At 41.8% G+C, this 19,029-nt stretch overlaps 1 protein-coding gene across 1 annotated transcript in view; it reads left to right on the forward strand.

The window, feature by feature from the left end:
• Positions 1-244: 244 nt before the first annotated feature.
• The window catches only part of CDR2 (cerebellar degeneration related protein 2), a 40,426-nt gene continuing 21,641 nt past the window's right edge, over positions 245-19,029 (forward strand). Inside the window, exons 1-2 of the mRNA XM_004462990.5 lie at positions 245-421; positions 8,452-8,564. Coding sequence (XP_004463047.1) covers positions 343-421; positions 8,452-8,564 — 192 coding nt within the window. The 5' untranslated portion in view covers positions 245-342. The remainder of the gene's footprint in view (positions 422-8,451; positions 8,565-19,029) is intronic.

The raw sequence follows: 19,029 nt of genomic DNA on the forward strand, positions 1-19,029 counted from the left end.
GCCGTCGCTCGGCCGGCGGCCCGCTCGCGATTGGCCGAGGAGCCTCCCAGGTTTGAATCGCTGTCCCGGTCGCGGAGGATTTGCCAAAGTGCCACGTTGGGACCGGCGTGAGGGACCGGCTTCGGGCGGTGGCCGGCGTCCGGCCGTTGGGGCCGTTAGGCGGCGCGAGCAGTGCCAGGAAACCGGGAGGCGGGCGGCTCTCGCGGGGCCTGGGCGGCCGCGGCGGGTCCCGCCCGACGGGCGGCTCTGGCTGAGGGCGGCGGGACCGGGGGCGAGGCCGGGGCAGCGGCTGAGGCGGGACGGCAGTGGCTGGGGCCGCTGCCCCCGGAGGACCCGGCCGAGATGCTGGCGGAAAACCTGATGGAGGAATTCGAGTTGAAGGACGACGAGCCGTGGTACGACCACCAAGACCTCCAGCAAGGTGAGGGCGGGCGACGGGGAGGCTCCCGCCGGGCGCAGCAATAGTAACGCTGCCCGCGAACGCGTGCCGAGGGCTGGCTGGGCGCCGGGCGCTGCTGGGGGCGCTTCGCGCGGATTAACGCCTTCAGTCCTCCCGGCGCCGCGGGCAGTGCGGTTGTCAGGAGCGTCCCTGGACGGAGGGAGGGGCGCCGAGTCTCCTGTCACCCGCAGCCTTCCCGCTAGGAGAGTCACTTTGTTATCCCCATTTTGCTGGAGAGGAAAAAGGAGGCTAAGATGGTTCCGTGAACTCTCAGAGAGAGGAGTAGTAGTCACTGCCCAAGCCCTGTCTCTTCTTTACCACCCAGTTTACAGGGTTTTCATTTGGGTGTTAAATGGTTGTTGTTTATGCACAGTTCACCAGATGCCAGATGAAATTACTGGAGGGCACTCAAAAAACTTGAAAACTGGCATTCCTAGTTCGGCCCGTCTTGGAGTTTTTGCTTATCGTGCCTCTGGGAAAAAACTTAAGAGCTGCCCCCAGTTTGGAGCCAGTGGCCTTTTTTTGGGCATATAACCAACGGAAGCCAGCAGTTGGGAGTGGGGGCACTTCAGTATGTGCCAGGCACTACCAGGTCCTTAACACCGGTGCTCATTTAATCCTCCCAGCAGCCCTTTGGAGGGGGTAGACTGTTTGGGGGGAGCTGGGATTCCAAGTCGATCTCGAGGGCAAACGTTTTTACTATACTGAGCATTGAATAATCCTCAGGAATTTTTTTCAGGCAGCTTCCGTTTCCGCGAATCCGTGTAAATCAACTTTTTCAGCTCTAAACTTAAAATGAAAAGAAACATCTCACTTAGTTGAATATTAAATGATCTTGATGCCTCTGCATGCTAAGTGATAATCTTGGGGGGGGGGGGAGAATCACGAAGAATGGAAATTTGACCAACTCGTACTTAGGAGAAGAAAATAAAATAAGCACCTCTACTTTGGGAAGGTGACTTTTAAAATCAATATGCTGTGAGCAGTCACTTAAACCACAGTAGTTCATTGGTGAACTTATATAGTCCAAGCTTTTTAGCAGGTGCATGGAGGTATTTGCTCTCACTTTCTTTATATCCACGGACAGATTTGCTTAAATTTTAAGAAAACAGTTTTCTGATTTCCCCATAAGGATTGATGGCCTAGTTTGATAACTTTCTCCAGGGTTAATGAGGCAACCACTGTGCAATTACAGCGTTTCCCTTTAATGTATTAAAGAGCTGGTGTACTCAATGTTACATGTTTTTCTTTCTAGTATATAAGAAGCATAAATATGGAAGACCACAGAGGGCAGGGACACTTTTTTGTGGAATCCCCAGCATCTAGTGTAACATTCAGCACACAGTAGAAGCTCGATTAATCTTTGTTGAACCGAACTGTAACACTCCCACAGGATTACTGTTTTCATGGCTTTCTTCTATCAGGATCCTAAGTCCATGCTGCCCTTTTCCCCTGGGGTTGTTAAGAGTAATCCATTGTAATATTTCAATCTACTGAGAAGCAAATGCAACATGTTGGGGTTACAGGTGGAGCTCTCTTTAACCTCTTTGATCAAAACCCCTACTGGGGTGCCTGGCATACTGAAGGCCCCCCTTTTTAGCAGGGGTTCTTAACCTTTTTTGTTCCACAGCCCCCTTTGCCAGTCAGGTGAAAACCACGGACCCCTCTCTAAGCCCACCCTATACTGTGTATTATTTAATAAATATATCACACCTACACCAACACGTCCACACAAGAATAATATTTTTTTGTTGTTGAAATTCAAGCTCATGGACCCCTTGTTAGAACCCCTGCTCTCTAGATATTTGCTGCTGCATTGAATCTGTGAGCAGGTCTGTCCTGTTAAGCAGATTGATTAAGCAGGTATAGTGGGATTTTATCGTATGCCAACAGCTGTCCACTTTTTTTTTTTTTTTTACACATCCTCTATCAACTTTGCTAAGCAAGGTTGCTTGGAGAGATGTACTTCAAACAACTTTTTAAGAACCTGTTCTGAAAGTCTTAGAACTGCAAAATACTATTTTTCCTTAAGTGATATATTAAGTAGTTTGAATCTTTGTATCAAAGTTGGTGAAGGCAGTCATTTTAAAATTGCTGAAAAATTCTAATCTCAGTAGACTCACATCTACTAGTCAAACCTTGTTAGAAACAGGTAAAGCTGTATGCAGAAAACCCTTTGCTTTTATAAAACACTTTGATGAAAAGACTGTCTTTTGTCAGAGGCCTGAGTCAGTGCAGTAAGAATACAGACAATAATCTCTGTGGGTAAGAACCTTTCTGGGACAGCAGGAGCCTTCTGTGCAGGTCGTGATGGTGCTTGCTTTGAAATGTGTCCCGGAGAACAAGGTGGAAAGACTTCAGAGACTGGCTTTTCTTTTCTATCGGCTGCTATTGTAATCGTCGTTTCATGAACTGTGCAAGTTTAGAGTAAAGATTCAGGTTTCTTCTGTATGAATTGGCAAATGAAATGTTAGTTTAAAGGAATCCTAAGATTTCTCTTTCTTTTTAAAATGGGTACATCTTTCTTGTGTGCAACTTCTTTGCTGAAATTCATTTTTTGTGGGTCATTAAAACCGACACTGTCATTTTTCTTCATGTTTATATTCAGGTTTTTTTTGCTTTCCAATTATAGTAACGTAGGCAACTGGAGTTACACAGAAGCATCACCAAATGACGCATTTGACTGTAATAGGAAAAGCAGTCAGTCTTAATATTATATTTATAATATTAAATTGCTGCTGCAGGCTACAGATAATGTGGAAATAGGTTGTCATATTTTTTGACAATATTGAAGTAAAATGAGAAAAATATAATAGCAGTAGGATTTAAAGTTTTCAAAATTCTGGAGGAAAGATCCTGTTAAAAAATCATCCTTGTGGCCATCTAATTTTTTGCCTAATGCTTAAGGCTAAATTGAGTATCTGTTTAAAACTAATAGTCTTACACCATTAAAATAGAATATAATCGTTTGTATAGATTGAAAAATTAAAGAGTGAAAAGGGATCTTTTTGAATATTAAACATATGAAGACATTGAATACATTGTAATTCCCAAATTTACAGAATGAATGGTATGTCTCAGTGGCTGCTCAGAACAGTTCAGTGGGATTTAGAAGAGCCAATTTCTTATTGTAAAATAGAGATAAACAGATGCTCAAGGCTTCAAAATGAGATTGTTTCCTTTTTTTTTTTTCCTTAATAAAAAATATAAAGGACATTCAATATTCTCTTATTCGCTCCACTAATTATTTAGAAAGCCTTCTTGGCCTTCCTGCCAGCCTTTGGCTCCTTTTGGTTATAGATCCAGATGCTACATAGCAGGAAAAGAACTTTTTTGAAAGGCCAAAAAAGGACCCTTATTTTAAACTATCAGATGAAATAATATCCTATTATACTGTGTGACTTCACAGGTACTTTCTTGTAGTTGAGACTTATCTTGCTAAAATTCTATCCTAAACATCCCATAAAATATTTAGGAGACTATGAAACTTCAGGTTACTGGCCAGGTGGAGTCTTTGTTTAACTGGAAATAAGGATTGAGATAAGAATAAGTTTCAAATTCTTTTTTGTTTGCTGTTTACTGGAAGAGCAGTATTCTTAGTATTTTTTTCTGTATCAGCAGGAGTAGGAAAAATAGACCCAGCTGCATAGTAAGTAGGTTAGGTAGTTTCAAAACTGCATGAAAGTGGTTGATGATGGTCTCAAGTTAGTCTTGATTCTCTAAGACCAAGCTCAGTTTTGATTGCTTGGTAAGAACATCTTTTGTGAGTCCCTGTCCTTCCCAGTATGGAATTACTACTTTACAGCAGGCCAGAAGGAGAGACGGCATCTAGGGAATGTTTTTATGCTTTGTCTTTAAACAGTGTGGTAGTATCTATCTAGGTCTATGTATAGACATTACTTACTATGAGTACAGAATAATTATTTCTGGAACATCTTCAGCCCTACATATATAGTTCCTTTTTCACTTGGTGAAAACAAGATATTAACTTGCCTGGGGTTGTATAGCTGGCAGTAAAAAACCCAGGTATCTCAACTCTAGTTTCTTATTGCTGTCTGTGAAAACAAGTGGAAAAGATTAAGTTTCTCAGCTTGGGAAATTTGTACTCTCTACCTTGAAATGTGTGGGCACCTCTTTTAATAGACTTAAGACTATGTGGATGGGGATAATGTAGATGTACCTGAGAGTGAGAACCTGATGACTGAGTAGTTTCTAATTGCCTGTGACTCACCACATAGACTCCATTAGGTCAGTTAACATCTTTATGCTTTGTCTTGTCTCATCTGAAAAACCAGCTGAGTATCTTATGAAGGTAAAAAGATGAATGTCTTTGTAAAGGTTCTGTGTCATGTGAATTCAATATATTATTTCAGACTTATCTGAAGTCTTAATATATGCCAGTAATAAACATTGGTAATATTTAAGTCACAAGTGAATGTATATTTAATACCTTATTTACCAACCGTATATTATTTTATTTAAAATGGGCATAAAATTTTATTTTTTGCTTTGTTTTGTTTGTTATTTATTTTGTAGAATGTTTTTAAATGAGCTAGAGTGGTGTGTGATAGGTTTGTTTTGTTTTTTCCTAATGAGGGAAAACTAACCAAATAGAATTATGCGCTTGAATAGACATTGCTAAGTAACAAAATTTGCTGTTTTTTCTTTTACCACTTATTTGAGGTTAAGTTTTAATATAGTAGTTTTCACCCAGTGCTCTGTTAAGAGCCTGTGTCCCGTCATGGTCTGTCACATGACAGGCATAGTACGAGCCTGCCAGCAGGCCCAGACCTGTCTGCTGCTCCAGAAGTCCCTGTCTTGCGGGAGCTGAGGCTGTGCGTTAAGGACCCCCAAGTGAGAAAAGCTGATTGGCCAGCTCCTGGTAAAGGTCACTGAAAACCTGTAGAAACTGGGTAAGGCTCAGGTCGAGTCTGAGCAGCAGAAAGATCTGTCTTCCTTAGAGTTGATCATCGCACTTCTCAGGGCTGTGCAATCAACAGAATCTGACTGTGGACCTGACCACGATCCTGGGTGTGCTGCAGGGCCTCAAGCAGAGCCTGTATCAGGGACAGCCCTCAACCTGGTCCAGCTACTTCTATGACCTCTTTTCTCAGGCCCTGAAGTTCCTTGGAGTCCAGTGCTCCAAGTCAGAGAAGAAAGATGCCAAGGAAGTTCCTGGTGCCCCCCAGGCCCCCTGTTAGCATGAAGTGGAAGAAAAAGGGATTCCTGCAGAGACCAAGAAGCTCAAGAAATGCAAGCCAGGAAAAACCACCCAGCAGGAGGCCAGGCCTACCTTCCCTGGTGAGAAGCAGCCCCCTAGCTCAGGAAAGAAGAGAAGGAAAAGGATGAAGGCCAATATGTCCCAGCCTAGTCCCAGGTGAATGGGAGGCCTACTGCCAAAAGTTTGCCACTGACACCCCTACCATGAGCCACAGCACCCCAGCTAAGACCCCAAAGCTACAGAAGAAACATCAGAAGCAGTCCCAGGTGAATGGATCCACTCCTGTGGCCAGCAAGGACCCTGCCAGTAAAAAGCAGCATCAGGAGGCTCTTCCCAAGAAGAGAAGCTCGGGCAAGTTGCCCCAGTCCACCCCACCATAGAAAAGGTCAAGCTGTCTTTGTCCAGTGGGAGCCCCAGCCTCCTCCAAAGTGGGACCAAGAAAAAGAAAGTACGGCTGAAGAAGGGGTAAAAGTCCTGAGTGCCGCAGACCCTGTTTGCAGTCCTAGAAACTCCTAATTTTTCAAAAGTTCATGACTTTTATGATTGATAAGTCTTTATTTTTATGACATCTGAAATGACTTCCTATCATACCAAGAATAAATTTCAAACTTTACCTCATCCTACAAAATCTAGTATGATCTGATCTGTGCCTACTTCTGCAGCTTCATCTCACACAATTCTCCCCTTTTAGCTTCTGTGGCACTGACTTTTTGTCAAGTTTTTTCCTGACACGGGGCCTGGCTCTTCACAAGGCAGTATCCTTCTCATCATTCCAGTTTTAGCTAAACTGTCTCCTCAGGTCTTCCTTGACCTCCCTCTCTACATAGGCCCCTGTTCATTATCACCAAATCCAATTTTTTTTTCCCTTTTCTCTCTCACACTCCATATCCAGTCAATCAACAAATCCTTTTAGCTCTACTTTCAAAACATTCCCAGAGTCTGACCCCTTCTCTCCATCTCCATTTCTACCACATGGTCCAAGCCACCATTATCTCACCTCACCCAGAGGATTGCAGTTTCCTGCTAACCATTCACCCTCCTACCTCTTTCTACCTTGCCTCTTTTCCATCTCTTTAGACAGCTGCTAAAGTGATCCTGTCAAAAGCAGCCACTGGGTTCCCTCTCTCTCACTGTAAAAGCCGAAAGCTTGACCTCCTTAGTTAGACCTTACACAAGCTCTTCCCCTTTGTAGCCCCTCTGGCTTGTCTTCTCTTCCCGTTCCCTCGCCCCCCCCACCTCTACTGTTACTTTGCTCTAGCCCTATGGCCCTCCTTTTAGTTCCAGTCGTGCTTCCTCCCCAGGGTCTTTATATTTGTTTTCCTTCTGGAATGCTGTTTGCCTGGATAAATTACACTCTTTCTATTCACATTTCTTGCTTTATTTTTTCTCTTTAGCACTTACTGTTATCATAGATACTTTATCATGCTGTTTTTCCCACTAAACTATAAGCCCTGTGAGGGCAGGGAATTTATTTTTAATCTGTTTTACTCAGCCTTATATTCCCAGTGCCTAGAGTAGTGTCTGGTAATGCTGAATGTATATATGCGTAGTACTTATGGCAATTTGTAAGTTTATTTACTTACTTACTGCCTACCTTCCCCGTTAATTTAGGAATGCAGGAACCACATCCATTTTATTCACCATTGTATAGCTGGAGCTCGGCATAGTACCTAGCAACAAAAACATTTATTTATGAACCTGTAAATACTAATAATACATTGCCTTTGTATTACAGCTTGTGAAGTGTTTCTTTGTGTATTATTTAATTTGATTTTCACGATCTTATATTGACAGGGCAGTCATCTCTACTCAAGAACACTTAAGTGTAGGGACCTTTAAATTCACCATATTGAAAGTATTCATCTGGTAAGTGGTAGTCAGAAGCAGACTTCACATCTTATCAGACAGAGTTCAGAGTTCCCACTTTATCAAAGAACTTTTTCATGAAATTTACTTTGTTAGAACTAGTGTACTTTTTGTATTACTGCTAAATTCTCATTTCTGGGATTGTGTATAATATAAACTAATCCTTATCTTAGGTTCATATTTAACTATGAAGAGGGTTGGAAAATGAGGTTTCAAGTAGAAATATGGTTCGCTGATAAAGGGAAGTATGTAATTACCTCAGAAACCACATTGCTAATTGTTTATCTAGTTTGCTTATCTTGGAGAAGGACATAAGAGAAGTAGAAAAAATTAGAAACCTGGGGCAATGCTCTTATTACTGGTGTATTTTTTCTTTTCTCAAGTTAATAATTTTTAATCCCCTTCAGAGTCCAGGATCTACAACAAACTTTGACAGTTTCATGCACAGCAGCCGGATTCATGGGAACTTTAGAGATTTCTGAAAGATCATCTTGGGCTTTGGCTGAAGGGTCCATCCAAAGAGGAAAAATTATTTTGGGTGAGAAGGGGCTAATTACGGTCCCAATTAGGCATCTAAAAAGTGGACTGTCAGGATATTTACATTCCAGTAGGAAGTAATTATGAGCTTAGAAGTCACAATTCTGAGTGATCATTCTGAAACTAATGAATACATCTCCATAAAGTACATTACTATTCTTTACATCTTACAAGTCAGGGTATATAAGAGTCTTTTAGTTAATAGAAGGCCCCAGATCATCTGAATTTTTAGTAGAACTCAGGTTTCCTTTTGTATCGTTCCTCTTTGTAAACTGTGATCTGACTTAAACCTTGTATGTTATGTTTCATTTATTCTTATTTTAATGATTGGGTTATATAAGATGTTAAAGCAAGATCATTTACATTTAATATTCAATTTTTGTGCTAGATCTCCAACTTGCTGCTGAACTGGGGAAGACATTACTGGATCGAAACACAGAGTTGGAAGATTCTCTTCAGCAGATGTATTCAACCAATCAGGAGCAGTTACAGGAAATTGAGGTAATTTACTCAGCAAGTTACATTTTGAGGTTGACACCTTGCTGCCTTGTACCAGTCTTATACTGCTAAAATGAACATCTGTAATTAAAGGCAACATTTAATCTCTTAACACTCGACAATAAGAACTATCAGAGAAAGCAGAGAGCTTTATTTATGCTTTCTTTAGGTTTTCCTAACACATAAGTCTATTATGGAAGAGACATAATAGGAGTAAATGAACCAATATTTACCAATATGTGAAACAAAATGAAACTGTGAATAGTATACATAGTTTTCAGGGTGTTTTGTTTTGTTTCTGTTTTTTAAATGTACTTTGCAATGTTTAAGATATACAAAAAGGTATGAAAGAGTAATACAATGAGCACCTATGTACCTGCCACCCAGCTTAAGAAACGAAACTACTACACTACTGAAGCTTCTCCTTCTTGACTGTTTCTCCCTCCCTCCCCATACAAATACCATCCTAATTTTGGGTTTAGATTTTTAAAAAGGCATAGTACTTGATTTTTATAAGGTGTTTTAAACTCCTTGTGCCATTCAAAGAATTAATCATAAAATAGATGTTTGTTTCCCTCTGCTGTGATCTCAGTTTATTTAAATTTATGATGGATCATTTTTCATTAAAAGATTACTTTTTGCCTGGGATTATAACAAACTAAAATGGAAAGATACTAGCTGAAAACTTTAGAATGGAAGGTGCTGTCTTGTAAATGATTCTCTTCAAGTAGCCCAGTTATGTGAAGAAGGCTTTTGACTGTGAAGATGATCATTGTGTATGTTAACAAGATAGTTGTCCCATCATCAGGACACCTTTCTCTCCGCTCCAAGCCTTCCCCCTCCCCTGCAAAAAAAGCTTCACACCTAAATTAAATGACATTTCCTCCCTGGTTTAGTACAATAGAACCAGAACTGTTGTGTTATGTGTAGAAAATATTGAGGACCCTAGAACATGGATGTAGTTCATCATGTTCAGTATCTACTGAGCTCTGATTATGTGCTGGGAATTCAAAGAAGTAGGATTATACAGTCCATCCCAGCCTCCAAAGCAATCTCATTAAACGAATTTCAACTCTTAAACAAAAATAAGTCTATCGGGTGGCAGACTTGGCCCAGTGGTTAGGGCGTCTGTCTACCACATGGGAGATCAGCAGTTCAAACCCCAGGCCTCCTTGATCTGTGTGGAGTTGGCCCATGCGCAGTGCAAGGAGTGCCCTGCCATGCAGGGGTGTTCCCCTGCGTAGGGGAGCCCCACGCGCAAGGAGTGCTCCCCATAAGGAGAGCCGCCCAGTGTGAAAGAAAGTGCAGCCTGCCCAGGAATGGCGCTGCACACACGGAGAGCTGACACAACAAGATGATGCAACAAAAAGAAACAGATTTCCACGCCGCTGACAAAAACAGAAGCGGACAAAGAAGACGCAGCAAATATACACAGAGAACAGACAATTGGGGTGGGGGGGGAAGGGGAGAGAAATAAATACATCTTTTAAAAAAAAAAAGATAAGTCTATCATCAAAGCTCAAGTAAATTCATGATCTCAGTCTCCATTCATTATCATAATTAAGGCATATACAACAGACCCTCCAACTTTAGTAAGTTCTGTGAATCAAGCCAATGGTGTCACTGAAGTATGCTTTTAGAATTCTAGGAAAGTGTATCCTGTAATGATATTGAAGTCATCAGGTTCCATTTTTAGCACATTTTACATCAAAAGAGCATAGAACATGCTGTACCCTAAGTTGAATATAGCAAGCTGTAGAGTGGCCAGAAATTTTAAAAACAGGCATTTTTTAACTAGTCAAATGTTACACATGGTCGGGAACTCAGATCTACTTTTGTTTCATACACTTTGTTTTTCAATTCACTGGAAGAGTTCATAGAGTGGTGGTATACATGAAGGCTGTCATATTCTCTGAGGTACATTTATAAGTGTTGAGGTAAAAATATAGTCTTAATACATGTATTGATGTTTCTTATGAGAGCTACAGTAAATCACTTCAGCGGAACACCACAGTAAGCAAATATTTATTTTTAGCATATCTTCTACATATTATTGAAAAAGTCCAAATATTTATATATTTAAAAAGAATGATGCCTATTGATTAATGTGGCAGTATGAGATTATTTTATGACTCCCAAAAGGAGAAAGATTGTGTTTGTAAAATAATGTATTCCTCTGGGTATGCTACCCTTGATTGCATTAAATTCAGCCGAGGGGTTTTTGACTTGATCACTTGATAAGATCACTTTAGGGCAGGGGTTCGTTCTTAACCTTTTTTGTTCCATGGACCCCTTTGCCAGTCGGGTGAAAACCACAGACTCCTTACTAAATCCACACTATACTGTGCATTATTTAATAACTATATCACACCTGTACCAACAGGTCCTCACAAGAATGTTTTTTTTGAATCTCAGTTCAAGCTCATGGACACCTTGTTAAGAACCCCTGCTTTAGGGCTTTTGATTGGGCTGTGTCAGTGAGGCATGATTCAAGTTGGGTCTCTGCCTCCTTGCTGGGTCTGATGTAAGTGGAAACATAGAGAAAGATTCATTGAGGCACAGGAAGAGAGAGCTCAGCCATTTTTGATCCTGCCATGTGACATAAAGGAGAGGCTCCAACAGCTGAAACCCCAGGGAGAAATGAGCAATTTGTCTGATAGCTTACAGCTGAACTTGGGAAGAGAGCAAGACAGCTGAGACTGATATAGGAGACTGGGAAAGAGAGAAGCTTTATGCCACCTTGCAGCTGAGCTTAGGAAGAAAGCATTGTAGCTGAGCCTAAGGGGAAGCCTGGAGGGGAAAGCAGAGACCACATGTCATCTTTTTTTTTTTTTTTAAGATTTATTTATTTATTTCTCTTCCCTCCCCCAGCCCCAGTTGTCTGCTCTCTGTGTCTATTTGTTGCGTGTTCTTCTTTGTCCGCTTCCATTTTTGTCAGCGGCACAGGAATCTGTGTTTCTTTTTGTTGCATCATCTTGCTGCGTCAGCTCTCTGTGTGTGTGGTGCCATTCCTGGGCAGGCTGAACTTTCTTTCGTGCTGGGCAGCTCTCCTTACGGGGCACACTCCTTGCGCATGGGGCTCCTCTACGCGGGGACACCCCTGCGTGGCAGGGCACTCTTTGCGCGCATCAGCACTGCGTGTGGGCCAGCTCCACACAGGTCAAAGAGGCCCAGGGTTTGAACCGCGGACCTCCCATGTGGTAGACGGACGCCCTAACCACTGGGCCAAGTCCGCTTCCCCCACCTGTCATCTTGCTTCAGCACATCTTTGGTTGGAAAGCACATCTTATGGTGCCTAGAATTGGACTTTCCATGGCCTTTGAACTGTAAGCTTTTACTTCCAAATAAATACCTTTTATAAAAGCCATCACATTTCTGGTACTTTGCATCAGTAGCCCTTTGGCAAACTAGAACAGTGTAGGAGAGTGCAGATGCAGTTGCTTTGTGATCTAAGTTGCTTTTCTTTTTACCTTTGTTCCTTATCTATGGTATTGAGGACAAATAGACAGTTAAGACAGATAGTTGATACTCTGGAAGAATCCAGAGAACTTTGAGGTTCTCCAAATCTACCATTAAAACTTCACCATCTAATGTCCATAAGATGTTGCAAGGCGTAATGAAAATTACTCACTTTAAACCTTAATGATGTGGGAAGCGGACTTGGCCCAGTGGTTAGGGCATCCGTCTACCACACGGGAGATCCACAGTTCAAACCCCAGGCCTCCTTGACATGTGTGGAGCTGGCCCATGTGCAGTACTGATGCTCTCAAGGAGTGCCATGTCATGCAGGGGTGCCCCTGCGTAGGGGAGCCCCATGCGCAAGGAGTGCGCCCCGTTAGGAGAGCCGCCCAGCACGAAAGAAAGTTCAACCTGCCCAGGAATGGTGCCGCTCACACGGAGAGCTGACGCAGCAAGATGACACAACAACGAAGAGATGGCGGTTTTCCAGTGCCGACTGATAATGCATTCAGACTGATAATGCAATCAGACGCAGAAGAACACACAGCAAATGGACACAGAGAGCAGACAACCGGCAGGGGGGTGGGGGGGGAAGGGGAGAGAAATAAATAAAATAAAATTTTAAAAAGATGTATGTTGGTGATTTTCCCTGATTAGAAAAGTAATAAATGATCATCTTGTAAATATAGAAAACTCAGAAAAATATAAAAGTCCGCTCTTATCTCACTACCTAGAGAGATTTTTAAATCATTCTGGAACAGACTAAACAGGGTGGATGAAGAGTAGTTGGTACAGAACTGGTGACAAAATAGCTTAAATCCCCTGTATTAGTCAGCCAAAGGGGAGCTGATGCAAAATACCAGAAATCTGTTGGCTTTTATAATGGGTGTTTATTTGGGGTAGAAGCCCACAGTTGCCAGGCCAATAAAGCTTAAGTCCCTTTCCTCACCAAAGTTTGTTGCCACATGTTGGAGCGAGATGGCTGCAGATGTCTGCAAGGGTTCAGTCTTCCTAGGTTCCTTTCTTCCCATGGCTCCTGGGCTCAGCTTCTTTGTTCTTTCCACAAGGCTGGCTGTAGACTATCAGGCAGGTGGGCTCATCTCTCTTCCTGGGGCCTCTGTTGTGTCCAGTCGAACCTTCTCTCCTTCCTCATATATTTGCTTCTCTGTGTGTTTACTTCCCAGGCTCCAGGATCAAAACTCTAAACTTCTTTCTCTGTGGTGTAGTTTCTCTGTGAGGCCTTACCCACCAAGGGAGCAGGGACTCAACATCCTACTGATGTGGCCTAATCAAAGCTTCAGTCATTATTTAATCAAATAAAAGTGAAACTTCTGAATCCAGTATAGTATTCCCAGAGGAACAAATCTGTTTACAAACATAATCTAATACCTATTTTTGGAATTCATAACCGATATCAAACTACTACAACCCCCAAAACTAGGAAACTGTCAAAAGGTTATTATGTAGGCAGAACTACAAGTATTTCTTTCAAAGACTATTTGTGGGTATAAAACAATTCTCATAAAAAGTGATCAGTATTTTGCTAGGTATTGTTTTTTGTTTTTTTTTTTTTGTTTTTTTTTTTTGAAAGATTTATTTTTATTTATTTAATTCCCCTCCCCTCCCCCGGTTGTCTGTTTTCTGTGTCTTTTTGCTGCGTCTTGTTTCTTTGTCCACTTCTGTTGTCGTCAGCGGCACGGGAAGTGTGGGTGGTGCCATTCCTCGGCAGGCTGCTCCCTCCTTCGCGCTGGGCGGCTCTCCTTATGGGTGCACTCCTTGCGCGTGGGGCTCCCCTACGCGGGGGACACCCCTGTGTGGCACTGCACTCCTTGCGCGCATCAGCACTGCGCATGGGCCAGCTCCACACGGGTCAAGGAGGCCCGGGGCTTGAACCGCGGACCTCCCATGTGGTAGACGGACGCCCTAACCACTGGGCCAAAGTCCGTTTCCCTGTTTTGTTTTTTAAGGTTTATCCATTTCTCCCCATCCTCTCGTCGTCGTTTGCACTTGGTGTGTCTGTCTGCCTTGTTTCTTTAGGAGGCACCAGAAACCAAACCCAGGACCTCTGATTCGGGAAGGAGGCACCTAATTGCTTGAGCCACCTCCTTTCCCTGCTTTGTTTTGTCTCTCATTGTGTTTTTCTTTTTGTGTCTCTTGTTGCATCGTCTTGCCTTGCCTGCCCATTGCGTCACCTCACTGTCTTGCTCGTCCTCTTTAGAAAGCACCAGGAACCTCTGCTCCCTGTTTTGTTCTTTCATTATGTTTTTCTTCTTGTGTTTCTTATTGAGTCAATTGCCATGCCTGCCCCTCACTCCAGCTTACTGTCTTCTTTAGGAGGAACTGAACCAGGGACCCCCATGTAGTAGGCAGGAGCGCAATCACTTGAGCCACATCTGCTTCCCAGGCTTTGTTTTTAATGTTAAAAAAATAATTAAATAAGATTTTAAGAGTAATGTTTCCACTGACTTCAGAGATGCCTCTTGCCAGTCTGTCTTAAACTTTGATTCAGGTTATCTGAGCACCTAATTTTTCTAGAATCCTGAGCAAGTTTTTCTGTCCTTGGTGAGAGGGAAGAGAAAGGAAAACATTTAATAAGGTCATTTGGTTTGGAGAGTAATGAGATCTGACACCATCAGATGTAATTGGATTCACTTAAACTTCCTACAGTCATATAAGCAGCTATAGCCTTGTGGGTTTTTGTGGTACTTCTCTGCTTGGAAATCTGTATTACATTGTTCCCCATCCCTCCACCCCAGGAGTTGAACCTACCTATCATTTCTATCGTTTAGAAATGTCAGGGAAGCAGACTTGGCCCAGTGGATAGGACATACGTCTACCACATGGGAAGTCCATGGTTCAAACCCCGGGTCTCCTTGACCTGTGTGAAACTGGCCCATGCGCAGTGCTGATGCGCGCAAGGAGTGCTGTGTCACACAGGGGTGCCCCTGCGTAGGGGAGCCCCACGCACAAGGAGTGCGCCCTGTAAGGAGAGCCGCCCAGCACGAAAGAAAGTTCAGCCTGCCCAGGAATGGTGCCGCTCACACAGAGAGCTGACACAGCAAGATGACACAAGAAAAAAAAAGAGATGCAAGATTCCCATGCTGCTGACAACAACAGAAGCGGACAAAAGAAGAACATGCAGCAAATGGACACAGAGAACAGACAGCTGGGGTCGGGGAAGGGGAGAGAAATAAATAAATAAATAAACAAATCTTTAAAAAAAAAAAAAAAAGAAATGTCAGTAGTCTGACCTTGAAACTGTCCTGGGTTCAATTGCTGGTACCTCCTAATATTTAAAAAAATTCATGCCGCCTTTGGACATTTTAAGGCATTATGCTTCCTTTACTATATTTATCAGTATTGAATTACCTCTGATAGCTGTTTGCTCAGCTTTGAAATGGTGTTAATTGATACAGGATTGTTATGAGAGGATGAGATAATGGAAGTGGATTTATTTTGGACAGTATAAATTGTTGCACAGTTTTAATTATCCATGTTTTATGAACTGTGGTAATGAAAGAATCTTAGTTCTGAGAAAATTCTTTTTGAATTACTGGAAAGTTGATCTTAAAAATAAGCCAGGGGAAGCAGATTTGGCTCAATGGATAGAGCATCCACCTATCACATGGGAGGTCCAAGGTTCAAACCCAGGGTGTGGTGAAGCTGGCCCCCACGTGCAGTGCTGATGTGCACAAGGAATGCTGTGCTGTACAGGGGTGTCCCCCACGTAAGGGAACCCCACGTGCAAGGAAGAGCCGCCCCACACAAAAAAAGTGCAGTCTGCCCAGGAGTGGGACCATGCACATGGAGAGCTGATGCAGCAAGATGACGCAACAAAAAGAAACACAGATTCCCGGTGCCACTGACAAGAATACAAGTGGACCCAGAAGAACAAACAGCGAATGGACACGGAGAGCAGACTACCAGGGGGGTGAGGGGAAAGGGAAGAGAAATAAATAAAAAATAAATCTTAAAAAAAATAAGCCAAGCTTTTAATAGTGGGATTATATGTCATTTTTATTTCTTCATATTTGTGCTTACTTTTTTCTCCCTTTTTTCTAAATTTCCTGCAGGGAAAATAGATTGTTAATCAGGGGAAAGAGATTTTTCAAAGATAACAGGAAGTATTTCTTCACTATTATGAAAGATTATTTTGACACCAATTCAGAGGATCTAGGCTATAATCCTTAATATAAGGATAATCCCAACATGGTTTAAAAGCCAAATATCCATTTCATTCCTCATGCATTTTTAGTTTGGATTGTGGCTTTCTTTTCCTGCATTTCAGACTAGGGTTCTACAATTGCAGATAGGTGTTACTGTAATCCTGTTGGCTTTCTTTTCCAAAGGTATGTATGCCTCAGCTATAAAGTTAGCCCAGTTACAGTTTCATCTGTAGCCTGAACATTTCACTCAAAGTTGAGTTAATACTTGGTACAAATTCCAAGATATGGATGAGATAACCCAGGGCACCTCTTAAACTTTGATACTCTCACCAAACGTTGACATTTTTGCCTATGGTTTTGCCATCCCCATGCTTCCTTCCTTTATTACCCACTATATTGTTTTAATGTCTTTCTTTCCCCTGTTTAACATTGATTTTCAGTGATTTGTTTTTTGTTTGTCAAAGTGATTGGTAAACCCCTTTTTCTTAAATTTGACATTTTAAACTCAGAGAAAAGTACAAGTAATAGCAGTTGTATCCACTACTCACCTCTGTCGAACCCAGATATTTTGTCAAATATGCTTCATTTTTTTAAAGTTGTGGTAATATATGTGCACATAAAATTTCCCATTTCAACCACTTTTGAATATTCAATTCTCTGGTGTTAATTACATTTACAATGTTGTGTTGCCATCACCACCATCCATTACCAAAACTTTTCTGTTGCCCAAACAGAAACTATGTACCCATTAAGCATTAACTCCCCTATGCCTCCTTGCTACCCCTAGAAACCTACAATCTACTTTCTGTCTGTAAAAATTTGCATAATTTAGTTATTTCATATAAGTGAAATGATGCAGTATGTCTTTATAATATCTGTATAGAATATGTTACATTTTATTTACTCATTTACCTGCTGATGGAGACTTGGGTTGTTTCCACCTTTTGACGACTGTGTATAATGCTGCTGTGATCGTTGGTGTCCAAATATCTGTTCAAGTCCCTGTTTTAAGTTCTTTTGGCTATATACTTACAAGTGAGATTGTCCAGTCATGTGGTAATTCTATACTTAACTTTCTGAGGAACTAACAAATTTTTTCCACAGAAAATGCACCATTTTACATTACCACCAACAATGTGTGAAGGTTCCTTTTTCTCCATATCCTTGACAACACTTATTTTCCATTTTTTAATAGCTTCATTTTTGAAAAGATATAAAATATTATAAATACCATCAAAGACTTTCCCAGAGCTAGCTTCTACCCTGAGTTTGATATTTAATGGTTAGTTGTTCTCCTTAAACATTCATGAGTACCATCTACCTGGGCAGAGGGGAGGCTCTGTTCTGAGTATGTTATAGACACAAGTCTTAGCATTCTTCTCTGGTTGAACTTACCTTGCTGGCTGTGTAAAGAGATGAAGTGGCAAATGCTTTTGTGCTCAAGCTCTTTTTGGCACTTGAATTTTAGCATCTTGGCAGTCTAGTCAGAGTCATTTGAGGCTGTGTAGCAAAGATTCTGAATTAAGAAAACCAGAACATTAGAAGCATGTATGTATCTTTAAATGAATGGTAGAAAATACACTAACCCATTTCCTTCTAGATTCAGAAAAAAAAATGGAGAAATACTGATTTGAAATTTTAGGGGCCAGTCCTTAAAGCATGATGTCTGACACAATAGGATTATGGTTCCCTGGCTTTTACATTTATGCTTGCCTAGAAGTCTAGTAAGTTTTCTCTTATGTTGCTGGTCAATTTAGTCATACTCTTTTTTTTTAAGATTTATTTATTTATTTCTCTCCCCTTCCCCCCCCCCCCCCAACCTCAGTTGTCTGTTCTCTGTGTCTATTTGCTTCATCATCGTCTTTGTCCGCTTCTATTGTCAGTGGCACGGGAATCTGTGTTTCTTCTGGTTGCATCATCTTGTTGTGTCAGCTCTCTGTGTGGGCAGCGCCATTCTTAGGCAGGCTGCACTTTCTTTCGCGCTGGGTGGCTCTCCTTACGGGGCGCACTCCTTGCACGTGAGGCTCCCCTACGCGGGGGACACCCCTGCGTGGCAGGGCACTCTTTGCACACATCAGCACTGTGCATGGGCCAGCTCCACACAGGTCATGTGCCAGCTCCACACAGGTCAAGGAGGCCCGGGGTTTGAACCGCGGACCTCCCGTGTGGTAGATGGACGCCCTAACCACTGGGCCAAGTCTGCTTCCCGTAGTCATACTCTTTTGTAGGTAATCTGTCACAGATTTTGGGAGAAGTGAAGGGCTTTTCTGATTAGCTTTGATATAATATAATAAGATTAAACAAGTTCCCTGTCATTTTGTGAATTTCCCTAAAGCCAAGTCCTCTAAGTCCAAAATATCACAAGTTCTTCCTAAATGGTTTCATTGTATATTTATCTATATCAAATAAGGGATCTTTCTGTAGATTTTTAATGGTTTCTTTGTTTCTTTTATGTTGGCCACAACTCTAATTTGAACATTATATATTGAAAAACAGGCAGCGTTCCTCAAAAAGTTAAACAGAGAATTCCCATATGACCTGCCAGTTCCACTCTTAGATCTATACACAAAAGAACTGAAATCAGGGAAGTTAACAGATATGTGTATGCCAATCTTCATAGCAACATTGCTTATAATAGTCAAAAGGTGGAAACAGCTCATGTGTCCATCTACAGATGAATGGATCAGCAAAATGTGGTCTATCCATACAGTGGAATAGTATTTAACCCTAAAAAGAATGAAGTTCTGATACATGCTACAACATGGATGAACCTAGAAAATATGCTAAGTTGAAGAAGCCAGACACAAAAGGACAAATATTGCATGAATGCACTTATATGAAAT

Source organism: Dasypus novemcinctus, chromosome 23, assembly GCF_030445035.2.
Source record: "Dasypus novemcinctus isolate mDasNov1 chromosome 23, mDasNov1.1.hap2, whole genome shotgun sequence".
Lineage (NCBI taxonomy): Eukaryota > Metazoa > Chordata > Mammalia > Cingulata > Dasypodidae > Dasypus > Dasypus novemcinctus.